This window comes from Sparus aurata, chromosome 2, assembly GCF_900880675.1.
Source record: "Sparus aurata chromosome 2, fSpaAur1.1, whole genome shotgun sequence".
Taxonomy (NCBI): domain Eukaryota; kingdom Metazoa; phylum Chordata; class Actinopteri; order Spariformes; family Sparidae; genus Sparus; species Sparus aurata.
The window spans coordinates 16,053,017-16,070,560 of NC_044188.1; the positions used below are offsets into that span (position 1 = coordinate 16,053,017).

At 40.1% G+C, this 17,544-nt stretch overlaps 1 protein-coding gene across 2 annotated transcripts; it reads right to left on the reverse strand.

Annotated features, from left to right (window-relative positions):
• Nucleotides 1–347: 347 nt before the first annotated feature.
• laynb (layilin b) lies at nucleotides 348–11,759 on the reverse strand. 2 transcript variants are annotated; one of them, XM_030440916.1, is made up of 8 exons: nucleotides 11,688–11,759; nucleotides 10,886–11,361; nucleotides 8,229–8,535; nucleotides 7,803–7,960; nucleotides 6,793–6,837; nucleotides 6,098–6,193; nucleotides 4,794–4,911; nucleotides 348–4,418 (listed from the first exon to the last, which is right to left on the reverse strand). In XM_030440916.1, the coding sequence occupies exons 2-8, from the start codon at nucleotides 10,956–10,958 to the stop codon at nucleotides 4,091–4,093; spliced, it is 1,125 nt and encodes a 374-aa protein (XP_030296776.1). In that variant the 5' UTR covers nucleotides 10,959–11,361; nucleotides 11,688–11,759; the 3' UTR covers nucleotides 348–4,090. The 2 variants fall into 2 exon arrangements, with proteins under 2 accessions (XP_030296776.1, XP_030296783.1); XM_030440923.1 differs by having other exon boundaries at nucleotides 10,886–11,140; nucleotides 11,688–11,753.
• Between the last annotated feature and the right edge of the window lie 5,785 nt (nucleotides 11,760–17,544).

The following is a 17,544-nucleotide window of genomic DNA, read 5'->3' on the forward strand; positions in this document are numbered from 1 at the left end:
AAGTCACCCAAAGACACTTAACCAAAAAACCCCACACTCCAGTTTCCTGGAAAAACGGCACTCACTACTTACAGTATTTGTACTCTATAGTAAAATTGCTAATAATAATAACAATAATAATAATAATAATAATAAGTGCCTTTAAAGTCACCCAATGACACAGCAAATAAGGCCACACCTTCTAAGGCCACACATTTCCTTTTTGAAACACTGCTCTCAGTACTGTAGTATAAGTACTCTAGTGACATGACTGCTGTACCACTCTCACACAGACACTCCTCTACACTTTTACACAAATCAAAACACATTTCAATGTACTCATAAAAAAGGATTTTAACCACATTAACTCGTAGCCAAACTTTTATTTGAAACCCCAGCAGTCGTTCTCTTCATGCAGTGACAGTACAGAACACAGAGCAGTGGATTACTAAAGCGGCCAGGCAGAGCAAGCGCTCCGAAGGCTTCCGCTGTCACGCATAGACTTCCTGAATGTAAGAGTTCCAGATGTGCTTTTGGCATTTCCTGTCTAACATTCTCCAAGAACACCCTCAGCCTCTCCTTACTGGGCTTGCCACATCTTTCCAAGACACCGACCCAGGAGCCTACTCAGAAAACACACAGAAAGAACACAGACTTTTGTGTTCAGTATCATATATCCATGATTAGTTTACTGATTTATATGCTTTTTTCCCGGCAAACACTGATGAATAAGGCCATGACATATTCCAAACTCCTAAAAATGTCAGATCAGTGGAAGGTTGAGGTTCTCACATAGCCAGGTGGAGTCGGGAAAGCCCACAGCTTTGAGGTTTACTGGGGTCAGCAAAGTTCTGTCATCAGTGTTTCCGCACGGCCTGTCCTGTTCCCTGACATCACAGTCCAAACAGGAAGCCTTCCACAGGCCTGACACCACTCTTCAGGTTTTAGAAAAAGGGTCAGAAAAGTCCTTGAATAGGACAACTCCACTACCGCAGAGAGCCAACAGGATCTTTTTGTCCTTGTGTGTCATAATATGATGACGTGATTGGAAAAGGGCTGAGTAGTTTAATTTTGGATTGTTTACAACATGAGTAACCTTGGTTGAGTCCTCAAAAACTTGTGCTTATTCCCAGGGTTAAATGTGCAATCCACCATGCCAGATATAGCAGCACACTGACCTGACTCATTTCCGCCTATTTGAGTTCATTAACGCCTCTGTGAAAGCTGCTGGGAAGTTACAAAATAAGTCAGAGATCTATCGTAATGACAGAGCGCCGCCAGAAGGCTGACATTTGCGGTTTTGAGTCAAGTCAACAGCTATTGGAGGGACTGACATGATTTTTAGAACACACATTCATCTGTGCTTCGTGTTATAGCAACTTGTCTTCACGTTTCATCTATTTAAGACTAAAGTTTATGACCAAATACCTGCAAAACTAATGATATCCCCAATGGTCTTAGCTGAAGTTTTACTGTAGCATGCAAGTACAATAAACTAAGATAGCAAACATGGTATATTCTTTAAACTAAGGTTCTTGGAGTAAGTGTTAGTTAATAACAAGGCCCTTATAATTCCTTTTTAAGTTGCTTATCAACATTATTAGCTGTACTTAGAATGCTAAGTTAGCGCTTATTAAAAGTTAACCAGGCTTTTGGCAGGGTCTAAAGCAAGAACAATTCCTTCTTATGTTTAATAAATAAATAAAAGAGTTTTTTGCTTTAAGATTTAATTTTTTTGTGGGGGGGCCCTCATTTGATAGTACAGTGAAGATAGACAGGAAAGGGGTAAAGAGACAGGATGACATGCAGCAAAGGTGCCCAGCTGTAATTGCACCTGTGCCACTGCAGTAAAGACTCAGCCAATTAATAAAACATAATAATGTTAATAGGCATCTTATAAGGGCCTTATTGAATATTAACTAACACTTCCTTCAAGTACCTTTATATCAACATAAACATATAAACATTAGCATCTTAGCATTGGCCTTTGTGAGCATGTTTCAGCAAAATTCAGTCATTATCGTACCACCCCTATGCCGATGGAAAGTCAGATAAAGTTGCGTAGTCCACAAAGCCTTTTTGGAGCTTCACAGCAAAACACTGTTGCAGCATTCCCCTAAACAGCTCAAATAGAGGGAGACTTTTTTTTTTCAAATGTGCAAAAATAATGAAAAAAAAAGAAAGAAAAGAAAATGGCTCCATTCAGCTTGCCCAGCGGAGTCCAGGCTTCTGGCTGCTCTGAGATCCCAAACTGATTTGAATTGATTTTTTATTTACACCCTGTCGAAGCCAAAATCTACACTTTACCCAGCAAACATGGCCAGCAAATGAGGTGTGAGTATTGTATACTGTGTCAATACCTCCATTCAGTGGTCTGGACAAAAAATCAAACAAAATTTAGCAAAACACTGTTATAAAACATTAGACAGATTTTTTTGTAAGGACCAGAAGGAGCACACAAACAGTTTCTACAGATGAAATCCACTGTTTGTTTTGTGTGTTTATTGTGTTTATGTGGTCCTTGCGCTGTTTCACATAGAGGAAATCACATTTTATTCAGCATTCAAACCATACTGTCAAACTTTTATTTAATATTGAATATCCTAAATGATTTGAAATCTCACCTGGATACATACAGGTGTATCTCTCTTGCAATAAATGCATAATAAAAAAACATATGACTCTTTTGATGATTACTACTGCTACTCTCAGTATTATTAGTATTATTCTGCGTATGCATTTAGAGTTATATTGAGAGTCCAGATTTTGTCATACCATAATGTAGGTTCAAAGTAGGACACCACAGAACATGCACAAGGGGACACTGGAGCAGTATGCCACTATACATTGGTTCAGTATAAATTTACATTAAAACACATCAATTATGCTCCCTTTTTTTTAGAGGAGAGGCATTTCAAGATGAAAAGTAAACAGAGACAGTAATTTCTATTAAGAGATTAATCTTAAACTGTTCCTTGTTGTCTTTTGCTTACCACGTGTCTCAGAATTGTGTTCCCACTATGCCCACAATAAACCCACAGTATACCCAGTTTGGTCACAATAAACCCACAATGTACCTAGTATGCCCAACTGTGGTCCCTAATTCTGGAGTGAAATGCAGGCTCATGTGGGCCTCCTACTATGGGTATACCCAGTGGGTGTACTGCAAACCCACAGTGGCCCCGAAAGAGCATGTCTACATGTTTTCTTCCCCATAGTGCAGGAGAACTTCTTCACGTGCTTCATGTTAGCTTTCTTTTCATGATCAGACAATTCGATGAAACTTCATCTGGAAGTGTAGCTTGAATGTGAAAATGAAATACAAAGACTTTGACAGCAAAACATTGAATTGACCAAGGAGAAAGCTGACTTCAAACTTACTGAACTGTGGCTTTGTCCTATATTTGGGAGAAGTTGTATGTATGCATATAGCTGCTAAGCTAAAAGCTTTAGCATCAGTCTAAAGTGGGCGTGTAAATGACTTCTTTTCAAATCAATCTGGGATTCCTATTGGAGTTGGATAAAACTGGACGAGCTGTTTGGAGCCATTTAATGTTTTTTTTAGATGCTTTTTAAGCAACTTCAATTATTTGTGAGAATACTGCGAAACTATTCACCTGACCTTCTATCTGAACGGGGCTGAGTAAAGGTAGAAAATGACTGGATATATCATCTGACCACAGCCTCACAGAGCTACAAGCATAGCTGTAGATTCTTCGTCTTAGTTAGTTTTAATAACAAAATGATTAAAAACGTTCAAAATATATTATAACTTTTTTAGAACTCTTGAACCCAAAGGTATGCCATGCACAGATTCAAAATTAGGTCAACAATTTAAGAATTCTCTCGTATGGTTTGTTCTGGTTCTGGGAAGTTGTAGTCGCAGCACACACATTTTGGGGGAACCCTGCTTTAATTACGCATAATCTGACTTGCAACTTTGAATGCTAGATGCTCAGGATGCAGCACTGGAGACACACACAGCTGAGAGATATATGTTCAAATAACCCACGTCAAGGCCAACACAGCCACATGTTTAGTAAACCTGTACATGCAGAAAAGGATGGAGAACATCGTGTTCCTCTGTCTAGCCGGGTCATATTCAACAGTGTTATCCGTAGATCTCATTTTCCACCCAACCAGCCTGACCACGGCAGCGCCGGCTCTGAGCTTTAGATGTCTCATATATGTCATTGGTTACAAAGCCGCTCTCTCTGTCTGCACATGACACATTCTCATAATCGTCACACTGGGAGTCCGGGGAAGGTGCACGGGGGTACTTTGTCATGATGTCTGCTAGCATGCTGCTGTCCAGAGCAGTGTGAGGCAGTTTGGTAATGTCACTATAGGCATATGGTCCTGGTACAGCATAAGGTGAGGCTGTTGTTGACATCCCTGGTTTTGATCTGCTGAGATGGCTCTGTGTTTCTGTCTTCCTCCTGAATATAAAAGACAAAAGATTTAAAGAGCCCAGGAGGGTCATCACAATGTGGTTTAATCACCAGTGAAATGACCATTTAACACCAAATATGTGAGAAAATGCATTTCCTGATATGTTTCTAACCACAAACTTTTCTAGGCAAAGATACTGATACTGAAACTGAGTATAAAAGCTGTATTTATGTGCCCTGTTGATAAATAAATGTTCTACAAATGCATGTTATATAGATACACTGCAACAAACCACATTATCTCTTTTTACAATGCTTCTTAATGCGTTATTTTATTGCACTGCCTGCAGACACACAATGTTTTATATTTTAAGTACAGATTGTTTTTTTCAAATTAAATATCTCATGCTTTTCTGCCTTTACCTCTTGGCATGATGTCTGTAGCAGAAGAACCCAGCAGCTGCAAACATCAGCAGCAGCAGAGCGGGAATAGTTGCACAAAGGATGTAGGAAACATAAAGGGTGTTGTCTGAGAGAGATACTGCAAAGAAAAGGTTATCACTTGGCATTACTTCTTTTGAGATGACGTTTGAATATGACTTTTGTCCTTAAATCGCCATGGGGCCATATTCACAAGGTGGCCATTTTCCTCTGACGTAGAGGTTAAATCAACATTGACATTAAATCATTGTGTCCAAGATGTGCACAGTTTAGAATTCATTTACAACATTAAATGGTAATGTTAGCTGGATTGGATGCTAACATTGGCTGTTGTTTAAAGTGAAACTCTTGCCAAAAAGCAACCTAGGCTTTATTTGTGATTAAATATGAGTCAAACCTTCGTGTGAAAGAATAATTACGACGAAAGAGGCACTTTTAAGATTTACCGTAGTTTCTTTTTTCGGGCAAGCTAATTTTCAATGGGGTGCAGGGGCACGAGCATTGAGAACATTGCTCGTGTACGCAGAGTTTACTAAAAAGAGGGTTTTTGAAATACTCACCGTAGGAGCTGGATCTCTGGCAGGACGCCATCATGGAAGACAAAAAGTGTTGATCCCCGAGTACGACTTAACAGGCAGGAGAGTAATGGTCGACCTCCTGCCTGTTAGGCTGCACTCGGGGATCGACATTTTTTGTCTGCCATGACGGCGGCGCCAGAGGTGCTACTGCCAATGTGAGTTGCCCAAAAACCCCCTTTTTAGTAAACTCTGTGTCACAAACAATGTTCCCAATGTTCGTGTTCATGTGTAGAGACCCTGGTGATACTACGAGCAAAGTTTCATGTTGTGTCGAGCCTTCTTAGTGTTTTGAAAATAGCGATTTTGATGCTAGCGTCAGAGTGCCCCTGCACCCCATTGAAAATTAGCTTGCTGAAAACGAAACTACGGTAAATCTTAAAAGTGCCTCTTTCTTCGTAATTATGCATTTACACGAAGGTTTGACTCATATTCAATCACAAATAAAGCCTTGGTTGCTTTTTGGCGAGAGTTTCACTTTAAGAAGCAAATGGGCTTTCAAATATGTTGTTTTACCCTAAAATACTGCCTGATGTCCCTCCAATGCATCAGATGTCCTATGTTTATGCGACTTGCTACCTGAAACAAAGCTATACAACATTTCAGCTTCCCACCCTGACCGTGATGTGAGAAGAAAATGTCCCCCATATGGTCAGTATATGGTTTCAGTGTTAACTCTAAATATCCAGAGGTCTTTTTTTCTTTTCTTACCTGATGACTCAGGTAGTCCTATATTTATCCTCTCGTCACTTTCTGTAGGCCTCGTTGAGAATATGTTTGGCCTCAGAGTTGGCACTGGAGCAGGAACTGTAGAAATCAGAAAGCAAATAAAACGTCATCATCTGCATATGAGGACAAACAAACGAGATTGTTTATCTAATCACAGTGTATTTTTACTAATTTCTTCTGAAGGAAAACAAGATTTGAAATATTAAAATATGATATGTATTGTCCCTGCCTATATGAAATGTACCTGATTAAATGCATTTGCTGCAACTCTATGTGAATGTAACTAAAGCATCTAATTTGGAGTCATATAGAATGTATGAGAATATGTGTGTTGTATATTAGTGTTTCCTCACTTTTGTAAGATTTTGCCTGTTTTTTCCTGAATAACGTCTATCCTATGCATTGTATACATGTACTGTACTGTGACACATGTCATCTACAGATTATCCAAAGTAAACAAGCAGTTATGCAATGTTTATTTTGACCACTAGAAATCTTTGTTTACATAAAAGGAAGGTGACAAATTCACTGTTTAAGTAGAGTGATACAAAGTAGTGATGCAGTGGTTTAGTCTGACTTCTTAATCTAAGTATAAACACATCTGTAGTCACTTGTTATCTGAATCCCACAGAAACGTCATGGACAGTATGTGTTGGGTGGTCAAGGGCATGTTGTACCTGCATGTGCTGTGTTCCTTTCCTCAGTAAATACTGGTACTTTAACTGTTGAAAGATGAAGAGAAGCAAGAAAGTTAACACAATTCAGCAATTCAACCATCTTCATAGAGTGCACATCTGAAAAACAGCGTAATGGCATTTTCCTAAACAACTGAAGTAGATGGGGAAAAAAACCCCATTGAATATAAATAAATAAATAAAATGACTCCATAAAGCTCTTTCGGCGTAATCCACGTCTCCAGAAGCCCTGAGATCCCAAATTGATTTGAAAAGGCATTATTTACACCCTCAGCACGCAATCAAGTTTGTTCAACCACTTCAGACAGGGTGCCTGAAGTGGTTTAAACACTTCAAGCCTCACAGCTATGGGGAAGATTTCAACTTATAAAAGGGTGTAAATAACTTATTTTCAAATCTATTTGATTTGTGGAGACTTGGATTACCCCAGATGAACATGCATGGAGTGTTTTTATGTTTTATTTAGTTTTTTTTTTTTTTTTTTATGTTTCAGAACTAGCTAGGGCCCATCTTCTTCAGTTGTTTAGAAGAATGCTGTGGTGCTGTTTTTTTCCATGAAGCTCGGGAAATGTTTGGTGGATCATGAAAACTTCTCCAGACTTTCCATCGACACAAGATTGATAAGATAATAACTGAAATTAAATTTTTGGGTGAACTCCTTTAAATGAATACAAGGAGATAAGAACAATACATTCATTTAAAATAAACCAGGTTTAGCCTAAACACAGGCCGATATATAATTTCAGGTTGCCAGGGAGCAGAGGACACCAAAAATCCAGGCCACCGACATAAAAAAACAAATTGCACATTACTTGTTTGGTTCTAACTGTTGACAGCAGTGACCACATTTTAGTAATGGACTTCGGAAGATGAAGTTCAGAATTTGTGGATTCAAGAACCAAATAAAACCAAAGTGTGTGCTATATGTCAACAATTCCCAGCAATGAGCAGCCAGATACAACAGCGCAGTGTCTGTGATCTAGTGGGCTCACCTTCTGGGTATTTGCACACATAGTTGTTCTTGGAGTTGCAGTTGTCATCATTCCACTGGAACAGGAAATGACCTTCTTCGTCAGGTGGTGCAGAGGGCTGGTGGTACAGAACCGCACACATTTCAGCACCACACGATGGCTCATCCCAGTGCCAGTTCCTGCAGCAAACAAGACGCACCGGTTTAGACTTGAATCGTGTTTTAAAACATGCATTTTACTATTGTTCTTTGTGTTTGAATTTCCCAAATTTCTGCAAAGGACTAAAGACATTCCATCACTCCCACACAAGCATCCCTTAATCCAATAAACGTTTCCAAGTCATAACTCACTACGGCCTCTTTTTTCTTTCCTATTTCTGTGCACTCGTGGAACATCGATGAAACATTCATACAAGAAAAGCGAGATGCTTAAAAAAATGAGAAAGACCTGTACTTAGCTGTGCTTCCATCCACCCAATAGTACTGCGACGGGCACACTGGGCTTACTGCCCCTGCCCTGTGGTGGAGCGGGCTGCGACGGAGCCCGATCCAGAAGTCTCCATCTCCAGCCTGCAGCTGCCGTATGAACCTCTCAACCAGTTGCTGCTCGCTTTCCCTCTCGATGCTGAGCAGCTCGCCTCCATCCAACCAGCAGGCCTGCCTGGCATCTTCGAACGTCAGCCTCCGCCTGCTGTCCTCGATGTAGGACACCATGTAGCAAGGGCGCTCTGTCCCGCGCCGGCAGATCTTTTGGCCTGGACACCACAGTCAGTGTCAGGGAGATAACAGTAAGTTAAGTGCATTGCAGTTTTCTGAAGACTTCCTGTTGCACCCATGTTACAGTATCAGGGACTAATTAGGAGCCAGAATATTTTGCCAGAGTCTGGTCACATTTTCCTGCAGCGTGGGTTGAGCAAACCACATGGTAGTGAAATTACAGTATAAAACCTATGTTTTTAAGGGCTTTAAAAAAGTTTTTTTCCACACTGGTCTTGTGCCAATCACAACAGCTTTGATGCTGTGTTGCACTGTGACGGACAAGGAAAATAAACATTATAAATATGTGAGTCTGAAGTGCAGCGGTTTGCTGAGGCGGCACAATGATTTATCGACTGAAGTGTGTTAATTATTATTTTCAAGTATTTCTGGCCTTTGATGGCTTTATTGATAGGGCAGCTTAGAGATAACAGGAAATGGGATGAGAGAAGAGGGATGATGCAAGGCTATAAACTGCAGGATGGACTCAAATCCTGGGCCACTGCAGCGAGGACAAAGCTTCTGTACGTGGGACGGATGCCTACAGACCTACTGGGTCACCAAGAAGTGTGTTAATTAGGACTACAATTAATCTTTATTGTCTTAAGCCTCAAGTAATAATCATGAGGCATGATGCATATACTTTCAAATCTGACAATAAAGTGACTGACAAATGGATTGAACCTGTGGTCCCCGACAACCCTTTTTTTGCTTGTGACCCCTTAAAGGTCCAGTGTGTGCGACTGAGCGGCATCTATGGTGAGGTTTCATATCACAACCAACTGAATACCCCTCATCTCACCCTCTCCTATAGAGCCCGCAAAAAAACATAAAAAACAAGAAGGTCTCTCTCTCTCTCTCTCTCGTGAGTGTTTTGTCCGTTGAGGCTACCATAGAAACATGGCAGTGCAAATTGGCAGATTCTGTGGAAGCATGGATATAACAAGGAAAACCTGGATTCATCATCAGAGGCTTAGCACAGCTTGTTCCTATGAAAGCTGCTCGGTGGCCTGAAAAAGCTTGACTTCCCCGCTCTTCTGCGCTGTGGGGCCCATAGAGTGTGTGAACTAGAGTCTTCCTTCGACCGAACCGGCTAACTTCCAGTTTAGCATACGGCTAACTTAAATGCGACTAAAATGATTTGATCATATGGCTCTTCTAGATTTTCCAAATACTATTGGACTGAATGGTTCAAATTATGTTAGTCAAGCAAGGCATTTTTGCAGGGTGTTGCGCTAAAAAGAAGTGTGTCCACTGTTCTACAGCGGCTTTTTCCACAAAGTAGGCTTGTGGGAAAATGTCTTTTTGGGCCCCAGGTGCATCAAGTGACGTAATAACAAGGCTTGGCCACTAAAACATTGGCTTCAAAGCCTGCTGCTGTTCCTGAGGGGTTGGGAAGAGGACTGATACATACATATTTACATGTATATAAATTGTATATATGTGCTTATCAATTTTCAGCTTGGACAATTATTAGAAACTATATATTATAATCAGCAATTCTCTAAATATGGTACTTGCTGGTTGTTGTTTTTTCCCTATTATATCTGTAAACAAATTAATTTAAAAAATGTGCAATCTTTGACTCTTCTGCAGCATGCATTCTGCAAAGTAACTTGTAACTAGCATTGTAGAATAAATGTGGTGGAGTGAGAAGTGCATTACTTGCCTCCAAAATGGAAGCATGAGGTCGAAGAAGTAGGAAAACTTGAGTAAAGTAAAGGTACATCAAAGATGTAGCCTCTCAAAGAATAGTACTTATACACTGATCATCACACTTGCATAACTGTCTATTTTTGCGTTTGTGTAAAAAAAAAGATGGTTTAAAGCTCTTTTCCTCCTCTTTTAAGGGGTCTTTTAATTGATTTATTACATAAAGACTTAAGTTGCTGTAGGCCACTGTATAAATAAAGTGGCCTTGCCTTACAGAGGGATTGAAAAATAGCCCCTGTCTATAAATCTGTTACATAAGAGTGTTGTTAGCCTCCTACAGAAGATGCTTCTGTTGTAGTTAATAGTCGGCTGCATAGCTGTGCGACCTCCTGACTTCATATCAGTGATCTCAATCATAAACTGGCTGTCGATGATCATTTTTCCATCACATCACGCCTGTGCTGCTGTGTCGAGCCTGTTTATCATCATCATCATCATCATCATCAACATACTTGTGTTTTGGGCTTCTCTGTTTATAATCTCGTCACCTTGAATCACCGAAGAAAGCACGAAAATCAAAATGCAAAGAAACCCTTGTTTAGAGCCGCGTGCAAACTTTCTCGGTGAGCAACACAGCAAGTCTTAACTTCTCGCCAAAGCAAAAATGATCTTCTCTCTCTCTGTTCGCTCTCTTACCATTGATTTTAGACGCGGATCCGGGGTGGAACAAGACGGCGATTACGGTGCCAAGCAGCTTCATAAAATCCATCTCTTACATGTTCACCACGAATGTGCAGGACGATCACTCTTCAAATCATGTGATCAAAGTCATAAAAAAAAAACCTTCAGGCTTTGTTAAAACAACAGACTAACGAGGCTTGATGACAGCAGCAGAGTCCGTCCAGTCCAGAAAAGTGGGTCGACTGGTGAAGGCGTGCATATGGCGTCTGACTGAGAGAGAGAGAGGGGGGGAAAAAATAGAAAAAAAGAAATCCTGTGACTAAAATAGTCCAAGATTTTGTAATTTTTTTTATTTATTTCATAATGCTTTGAAAAACACAAAGAAATGTTGCTTTTCTTTGCTTATTTTTCTTTCCTCTCTGGAAGTCAAACTCCAGCCACCAGAGGTATGAATCTGTGCATTCGTGCAGTCAGTCAGTCAGTGTGCAGCCCTGAAACCAAATTAAGACCAAATCTCATTTCACATATAGTAATGCCATTATAATGCAGTGAATGGAGTTCTTTGTGCATACGCTCTGTATCATGCACCCTGTGTTAAAACAGAGAATGAGTATCTCTCATTCTTATATCACTGCACACACACACACAAACACACACAGACTGAGTGGCTGTCTGGGGGGGAAAATAGCTCGGAGTAGAAAAAAATCAGGCGAGGAAAACAGAAACAGACACAAGTTGGACTTAAAAAAAACTCAACAACATGACTCAGTTTTTCCCCCCCAATTTTTTTTTCTCTTTGTCTGGTAAACATGCTGACCTCATGTGATGTGAAGCTAATCGACCCACACATCCAAAATCTCCAGTTAAAAGCAGGCGTAAGCATTTAAAAGGAAACTGACTCAGAGAGAAAACACCGGGCGGAGTGAGACACACACACACACACACACACACACACATCAAGGACATAAAAGAAGTGAGGAAGAGATAAAGAGGAAGAGGGTGAGAGAGAAGAGAGAGAAGAGAGATAGAGAGAGAGAGAGAGAGAGAGAGAGAGGGGTTGCCCATGGAACAGGAAAGCATGCAGAGGAGGAGGAAGGGGAAAGGACTGTACTTCCTGTTTGCTGCTTTTAGGTTTGGTTTCCAGGCATTTGGGGCTTACAGTAATGACCAGAATGTGGATGGTTGTGAAAGTGTCGGGAGAAAAAGTCATGTGGGTTACGCAACGCCAATAAACCATTTTTCGCTGCTTATTCCAGCAGAATCACCAGACTGACACTTTCCCCTGAAAGTCAAAGAGCTGGAAAAGTGGAACGGTCGCCTGCAGTTATGGTTGAAAAGTACTGTTGTTGTTGTTGTTGTTGCTGTTACCCTACTGTTTGCCATCGAGTTTGTGAGAGCCAAATCTGTTCTGATCAAATCTGTTTTTTCTTCAAAACTTGTGTAATTTAAATGACGTTGTTGACGTTTGTTTTTTATTCATGTGGTCAATTTATTGGACTTCATTTCAGCAGTATGTACCGTTCAGATAGCTTTAAATGGCTCAGTAGTAGCAGCTGTTGGTATGAAGTGGCTGTGTCAGATGTTAGGCCTCATTCCCCGGTAAAAGGTGAGGACTTTGAACAAGGCCCAGTCAGTCATCTCTGAAGAGTTAATGTCGCTTCTGTCCGACTGCAGATGCATTTTACCAAGATGGAGGACCAATAGACTTACAAACTCATTCTTCCCTGCTGTCACTGCCCTTTAGCGGCTCGATATGCTGATTTTTGTATTTATAGTCGTGTTCTTCGTGTGTTTTTTTGGTTATTGTTGCCTGGTTGTAATGTGGCTGCTGCTGTGCAACAAAACAGTCCCTTGGGGATAATAAAAATACCTCTAACCTTGGTGTTACCGCCACAACAACACAAACAGTTGGCTCTACATTGTGACCAGCTACATATTTAAAAAGGACTCTGTACCCGAGAACAAGTTTGCAAAAGCAAGTGTATGTTTATTTACAAAAAATTTACCAAATTACCCCAAACTACAGGAGTCTGGAGGTCTGGCCAAAATGAACAAAAAGACAGAGGAAGTCTCTGCCAGCCACACAGTGGGCCATGAGACACAGAACGTTCCTCCCCAAACTAACAAAACCAACTACGTAAAGTGAACTAACAAAGCCACGTAAACAGGACCACCACACCATTCTTCACAAAAGAAAACACAACACCAGCTGAGGACTGCTTGGTCTGTGGAAAAAGAGAACTCCTCCAGAACTCCCCCAGCCTCTGTTAAATATTGAAGCAGAGCTAATTCCCTGCTGAGCAGCACCTGAGAGATGGGAAGAGAACAGAGGAGGAGAAAACACAGAGGGAGGGCACGCTTAACACTTTCACCTACGGCGTGTTTGCGGAAAAGTATGTCATGGTCCTGAGATAAAGGTGAAAGCGTATCAGACCGCCAAATAAGAGACTCCAAAAGAAAGCCATGAGAACTGTGAGCAAAACCCACAGATAACCGACGGAGTCAGTCTATGTTAAAATGATTTTTTTTTAAAGATACGGTCGATTTTAGTTGTACATGGAGGTATTCAGAGTGATCAACTTTATCCTGCTACATTTCTATCCTAATCAGAGAACTCTCTTCGAATATCATTCTACATAATTTTGTCATACCTATGGACAACATTTGATCGCTTGAAGCTTTTCTCTTCTGCCTAAACATGTTTCTTCAACCAAAGCTACCAACCGCATTGATATATTTCACACCTATCTCACCAAAATAACACTAACCCTACACTAGGCAAGGCAAGGCAAGGCAAGGCAAGTTTACAACTCAAAGTGCTTTATAGGCACATACAAATTACATTAAAAGACATAAAAATGTCATTTAAAAGACATTTAAAATTGCATTAAAAAAACATTAAAAATAGCATTTTAAGACCAGTAAAAACATTAAGAAACAAACATCAAAACAAGTAGGCTAAAATAGAAAAGCTTTAAAAGAAACAAGACTATAGAGTCAGAGTCATAATGCAGTTCGAGGTATAAGGTATACAAGCAGCATCTTAACACCTTCATATACACAGAGGCGCTGCCGTCATCCAATTAGAGACTGGTTTAACTACTGGTCACCTTTAACTTACTCAGAATAAACAGTATGCATCATCATGTCTTGTGTTTCAACATCTACGTAACCGCAAAGTCAAAAAGTAAAAAATAAGTAGGAAATCTTTTTAAATTAAGAGCAAACGTGCCAGCTGACCAGGACTCTCACAGTGGCATCAAACATTGAATTAATTAAATAGATATTTCAAAAGCATAGTGAGTGTTCTCAATACCACTGAACATTGAAGATTTAAAACGTACTTGTATACTTGTATACGTACGTATTTGAAACGTACAGATGTTGAAAACACATGGGGTAAAAATGGAGAAAAAGATCATGCAAGTAGTGAACACCTGTAGTAGAACATGGACAAAACAGAGGACATAAACAATGATGCTGTGCCATGTTGGTCTCTCAAGTACTGCAACACAACGTAAGAAGTAAGAGTCTGGATAAATCCTACATTAAAAGAAGACCACTACAGCCACAGCCTGCAGTTTATCCTCCTCCTGTGTTGTATGATTTTTTTAAACAACATCCATCAACAGAGAGGACCGACAAACACAATCTGTTTCTCTGTGTGCAGGTCTGTTGTCGACCAGCCGGCTCTGGGCCATCTCTCAATCTGTCTCACTCTGCCGCTAACAAAGGTGTGGAGTGTGTGTGTGGTTTCTCCTTGTTTGGGTCTTTCAAGGCCTCCGACATTAATTTGATCACTGGCCGGTGCACGCAAATGTCTGTCATGTGATGAGGAGATGTGACCGATCGCGTGTCACGAACATGGCGCCTGTTGAGCTTTTATAACGTCCTCAGTGTGTTCATTGTTGGACAGCAGGCTCACAGATGATTTGTGCCAAACAGGAAAACAGCAGAGATCATTTCACAGAAGGGCTTTGATGTTGGACTGTATATACAGGCGTCACAGTGCAATCAATCATTTTTAATGATCATTTAAAAAGTTTCCCCAGAGGGTTTGCTCTTGTTTGTGTAGTGTAAAACATGATTCCTTTATAGATAACTTAATTGTTGTGTATTTGTTAATTCCAGATTATTTTATACTTCTTTACTTTTACTTTTACTTTAACTTTTCTTTACTGAAATTGATGTTTATCGGTGCTCCTCTGAGAACCACATGGACAATGGCTGTCACTGTGCTGTTGGTTCGTTGGGGAGGAAGTTGTGTTTCTTGGCACGAACTCCGCAACAGTGAATCACGAGTCTATTCGAAGCAGACAACAACAAGGCTTTTCAGCCAGTCTTTCTAATTTCGGCCAGCAGATGACACCAAACTACTGCTGAGGCTGAGCAGCAGCAGCAGCAGCAGCAGCATCAGCAGCTGTGTTCTCAGTTACTGAGAGGCACCTTTTCCTTGAGGCACCCCGTTTTCTATCCTTCAGTAAACTGACAACCACTGACTAAATGACAATAACAGTACAGAACATCTGCTAAAACTGAACTGAACTGAATCAACGCAAATAGTAAAGATAACTGAAGAAACACTCTGGGTGAATTTTGACCACATTTTTTCCAGCCAGTTAAGGAACTTTTCATACAATTCTCTGTCTGTGTTATCGCTTTCGATGATGTTTAACAATCACACAAAATAATAGCGATCTCTTTCTTCCTTACATTTCAGCATTGTTCCTTTAGCTCTCTGGTTGTTTTAACGGCATACTTTTCTAATGCAGGACGAGGCTGTTCAGCAGAGAGTGAAGCCTCTGTCGGTACAGCTTTCAGGTCTTCACCACCGTATCCCTTATCCTGTGAGATTTTCTTTAAAGTTTTATATCTCAAATATTAATGTAAACTTAAAAAAAATACACATGTGAAAATGAGGGTGTGGTCGTGGCTGCGTTTCTTGTTTCAAGCCCAGCTACATCTCCACTTCTTCTCATCTCCACTTCTTCTCAACTTCTCAGATGGTTTACATTTACAAAACTCTTCAAATGATCCAGTGTTTCACATAAAGCCAAGATAAGAGAAAAGTCCTTAGAATACTTTGTTTTTCTCTTCTTTCATTTTCCAGTAATCATCTCATGACCTCTCAGATTCATGTTGTGGCTCTTTAACTCTATAATAACTCTATATAAAGTATCCGCAACAGCTACGCTACTCACACAATCATGTATCAATATTAACAATTTATTTTTGTAATGATATATTTGTTGCAGGGGATATTGTTCTGCATAGCAGTTCCTTTTTCTTTTAATACTTTATGCATGTTGCTGATAATACTTACTCTTTTTAATACTCTTTTTGGACTATTAATTTGCATAGTTCTATAGTTTGGTAAATAATGAATAAACAAACATTAATAATACCCGACAAACGCTTTAAAAGAGAGAAAGGCAGATAAAACAGCAATGTTTTCTCAATGATTTTCCTGCATTTTTTGATGGTGTTGCACAATGATTAGGGGTTGTGATTGCAATAATGGTGTCGTTTTTTTGTTTAATTTTAGAGGGATCCTTTGGATAAATAATTTTTGGCCCAAGGTTTTATACTGAATCCAAGATTAGTTGGATGTAGAAAAGGATATAGGGCTAATCTTGGATACAGGATTAAGATGGATTACTGTGCCGTTTATGAAAGGATCTGCATGCTTCTTCCACCAGAAGATGATATGAACTGATTCTGTATTTATATGAGTTTAAGAAGAGCATCATTAACATTATTAGTCACACAAGAAGAACTCTCTTCTGCAACACGAGAGCACTGCAACTAGTTTGAAACATTTTTACGTCTCAGTTTGTATCTAAGTGATACGATATACTCACACCCTAGGGGGTCATTAGCTCCACTAATGATCTCTGCTCTACTGTACATGCCCACGGAGTACAGTGCTATCTCCTCACAAGCTTCCCAGTGTATCTTCTTTCTTCTAATAGTGAATCCGTCTCCTGCCCTGGGACTTGTTTTCATTGTTTTCCCAATGTGATTGTATGTCAGAGACCATTGCCGCTAATGGCGAAAGAAACCAGTAACAATGTTCACTGGTTATTCTGGCAGATCACTGTCACAATAATCCTGGCAGGGTGGATTTCTTAATTTAGCCCCCCCCCCCCCCCCCCGATAACATTTGTACCCTGTTCTATTGGATAGAAGGCATCTTGTGCTATTACAAGGTTATTCACTTTATTGTTACAATCTTCTAACAACCAGCCTTGTTTTCAGCTTTATGTCGATGCATGTTTGGGTTTTTAAGTGATTTGTTCAGTTTATTCTAAGTGGGAGCTTTGTCTCACCTCATTAAGGAACATTTAATCCTTCTTTTGATCCATCAAAATCCATAAAACTGGACAGAAGCAGCGACTGTATGCAGTAATCTTCGAGCTCTTAGCAGTTTACATAATAAGTTATCTGTGGTCCTGAACTATTGACCTATGGACAGATGAGCATCATCTTCTAGACATGATCCTCGACCCTACAGCATTAGGGATTAAAAGCTAAATAAGAAAGGAGAGTGCGATTAGATCGCAGAAGAATGGCCCACGAGTTGTTTCCAAACAGGTGTCCTGGGAGGTAAAACCCCTCACATGCAGGCGAGGACTGAAGAGATCGTCAAAGAGTGACGCATCCATAGATAGTGT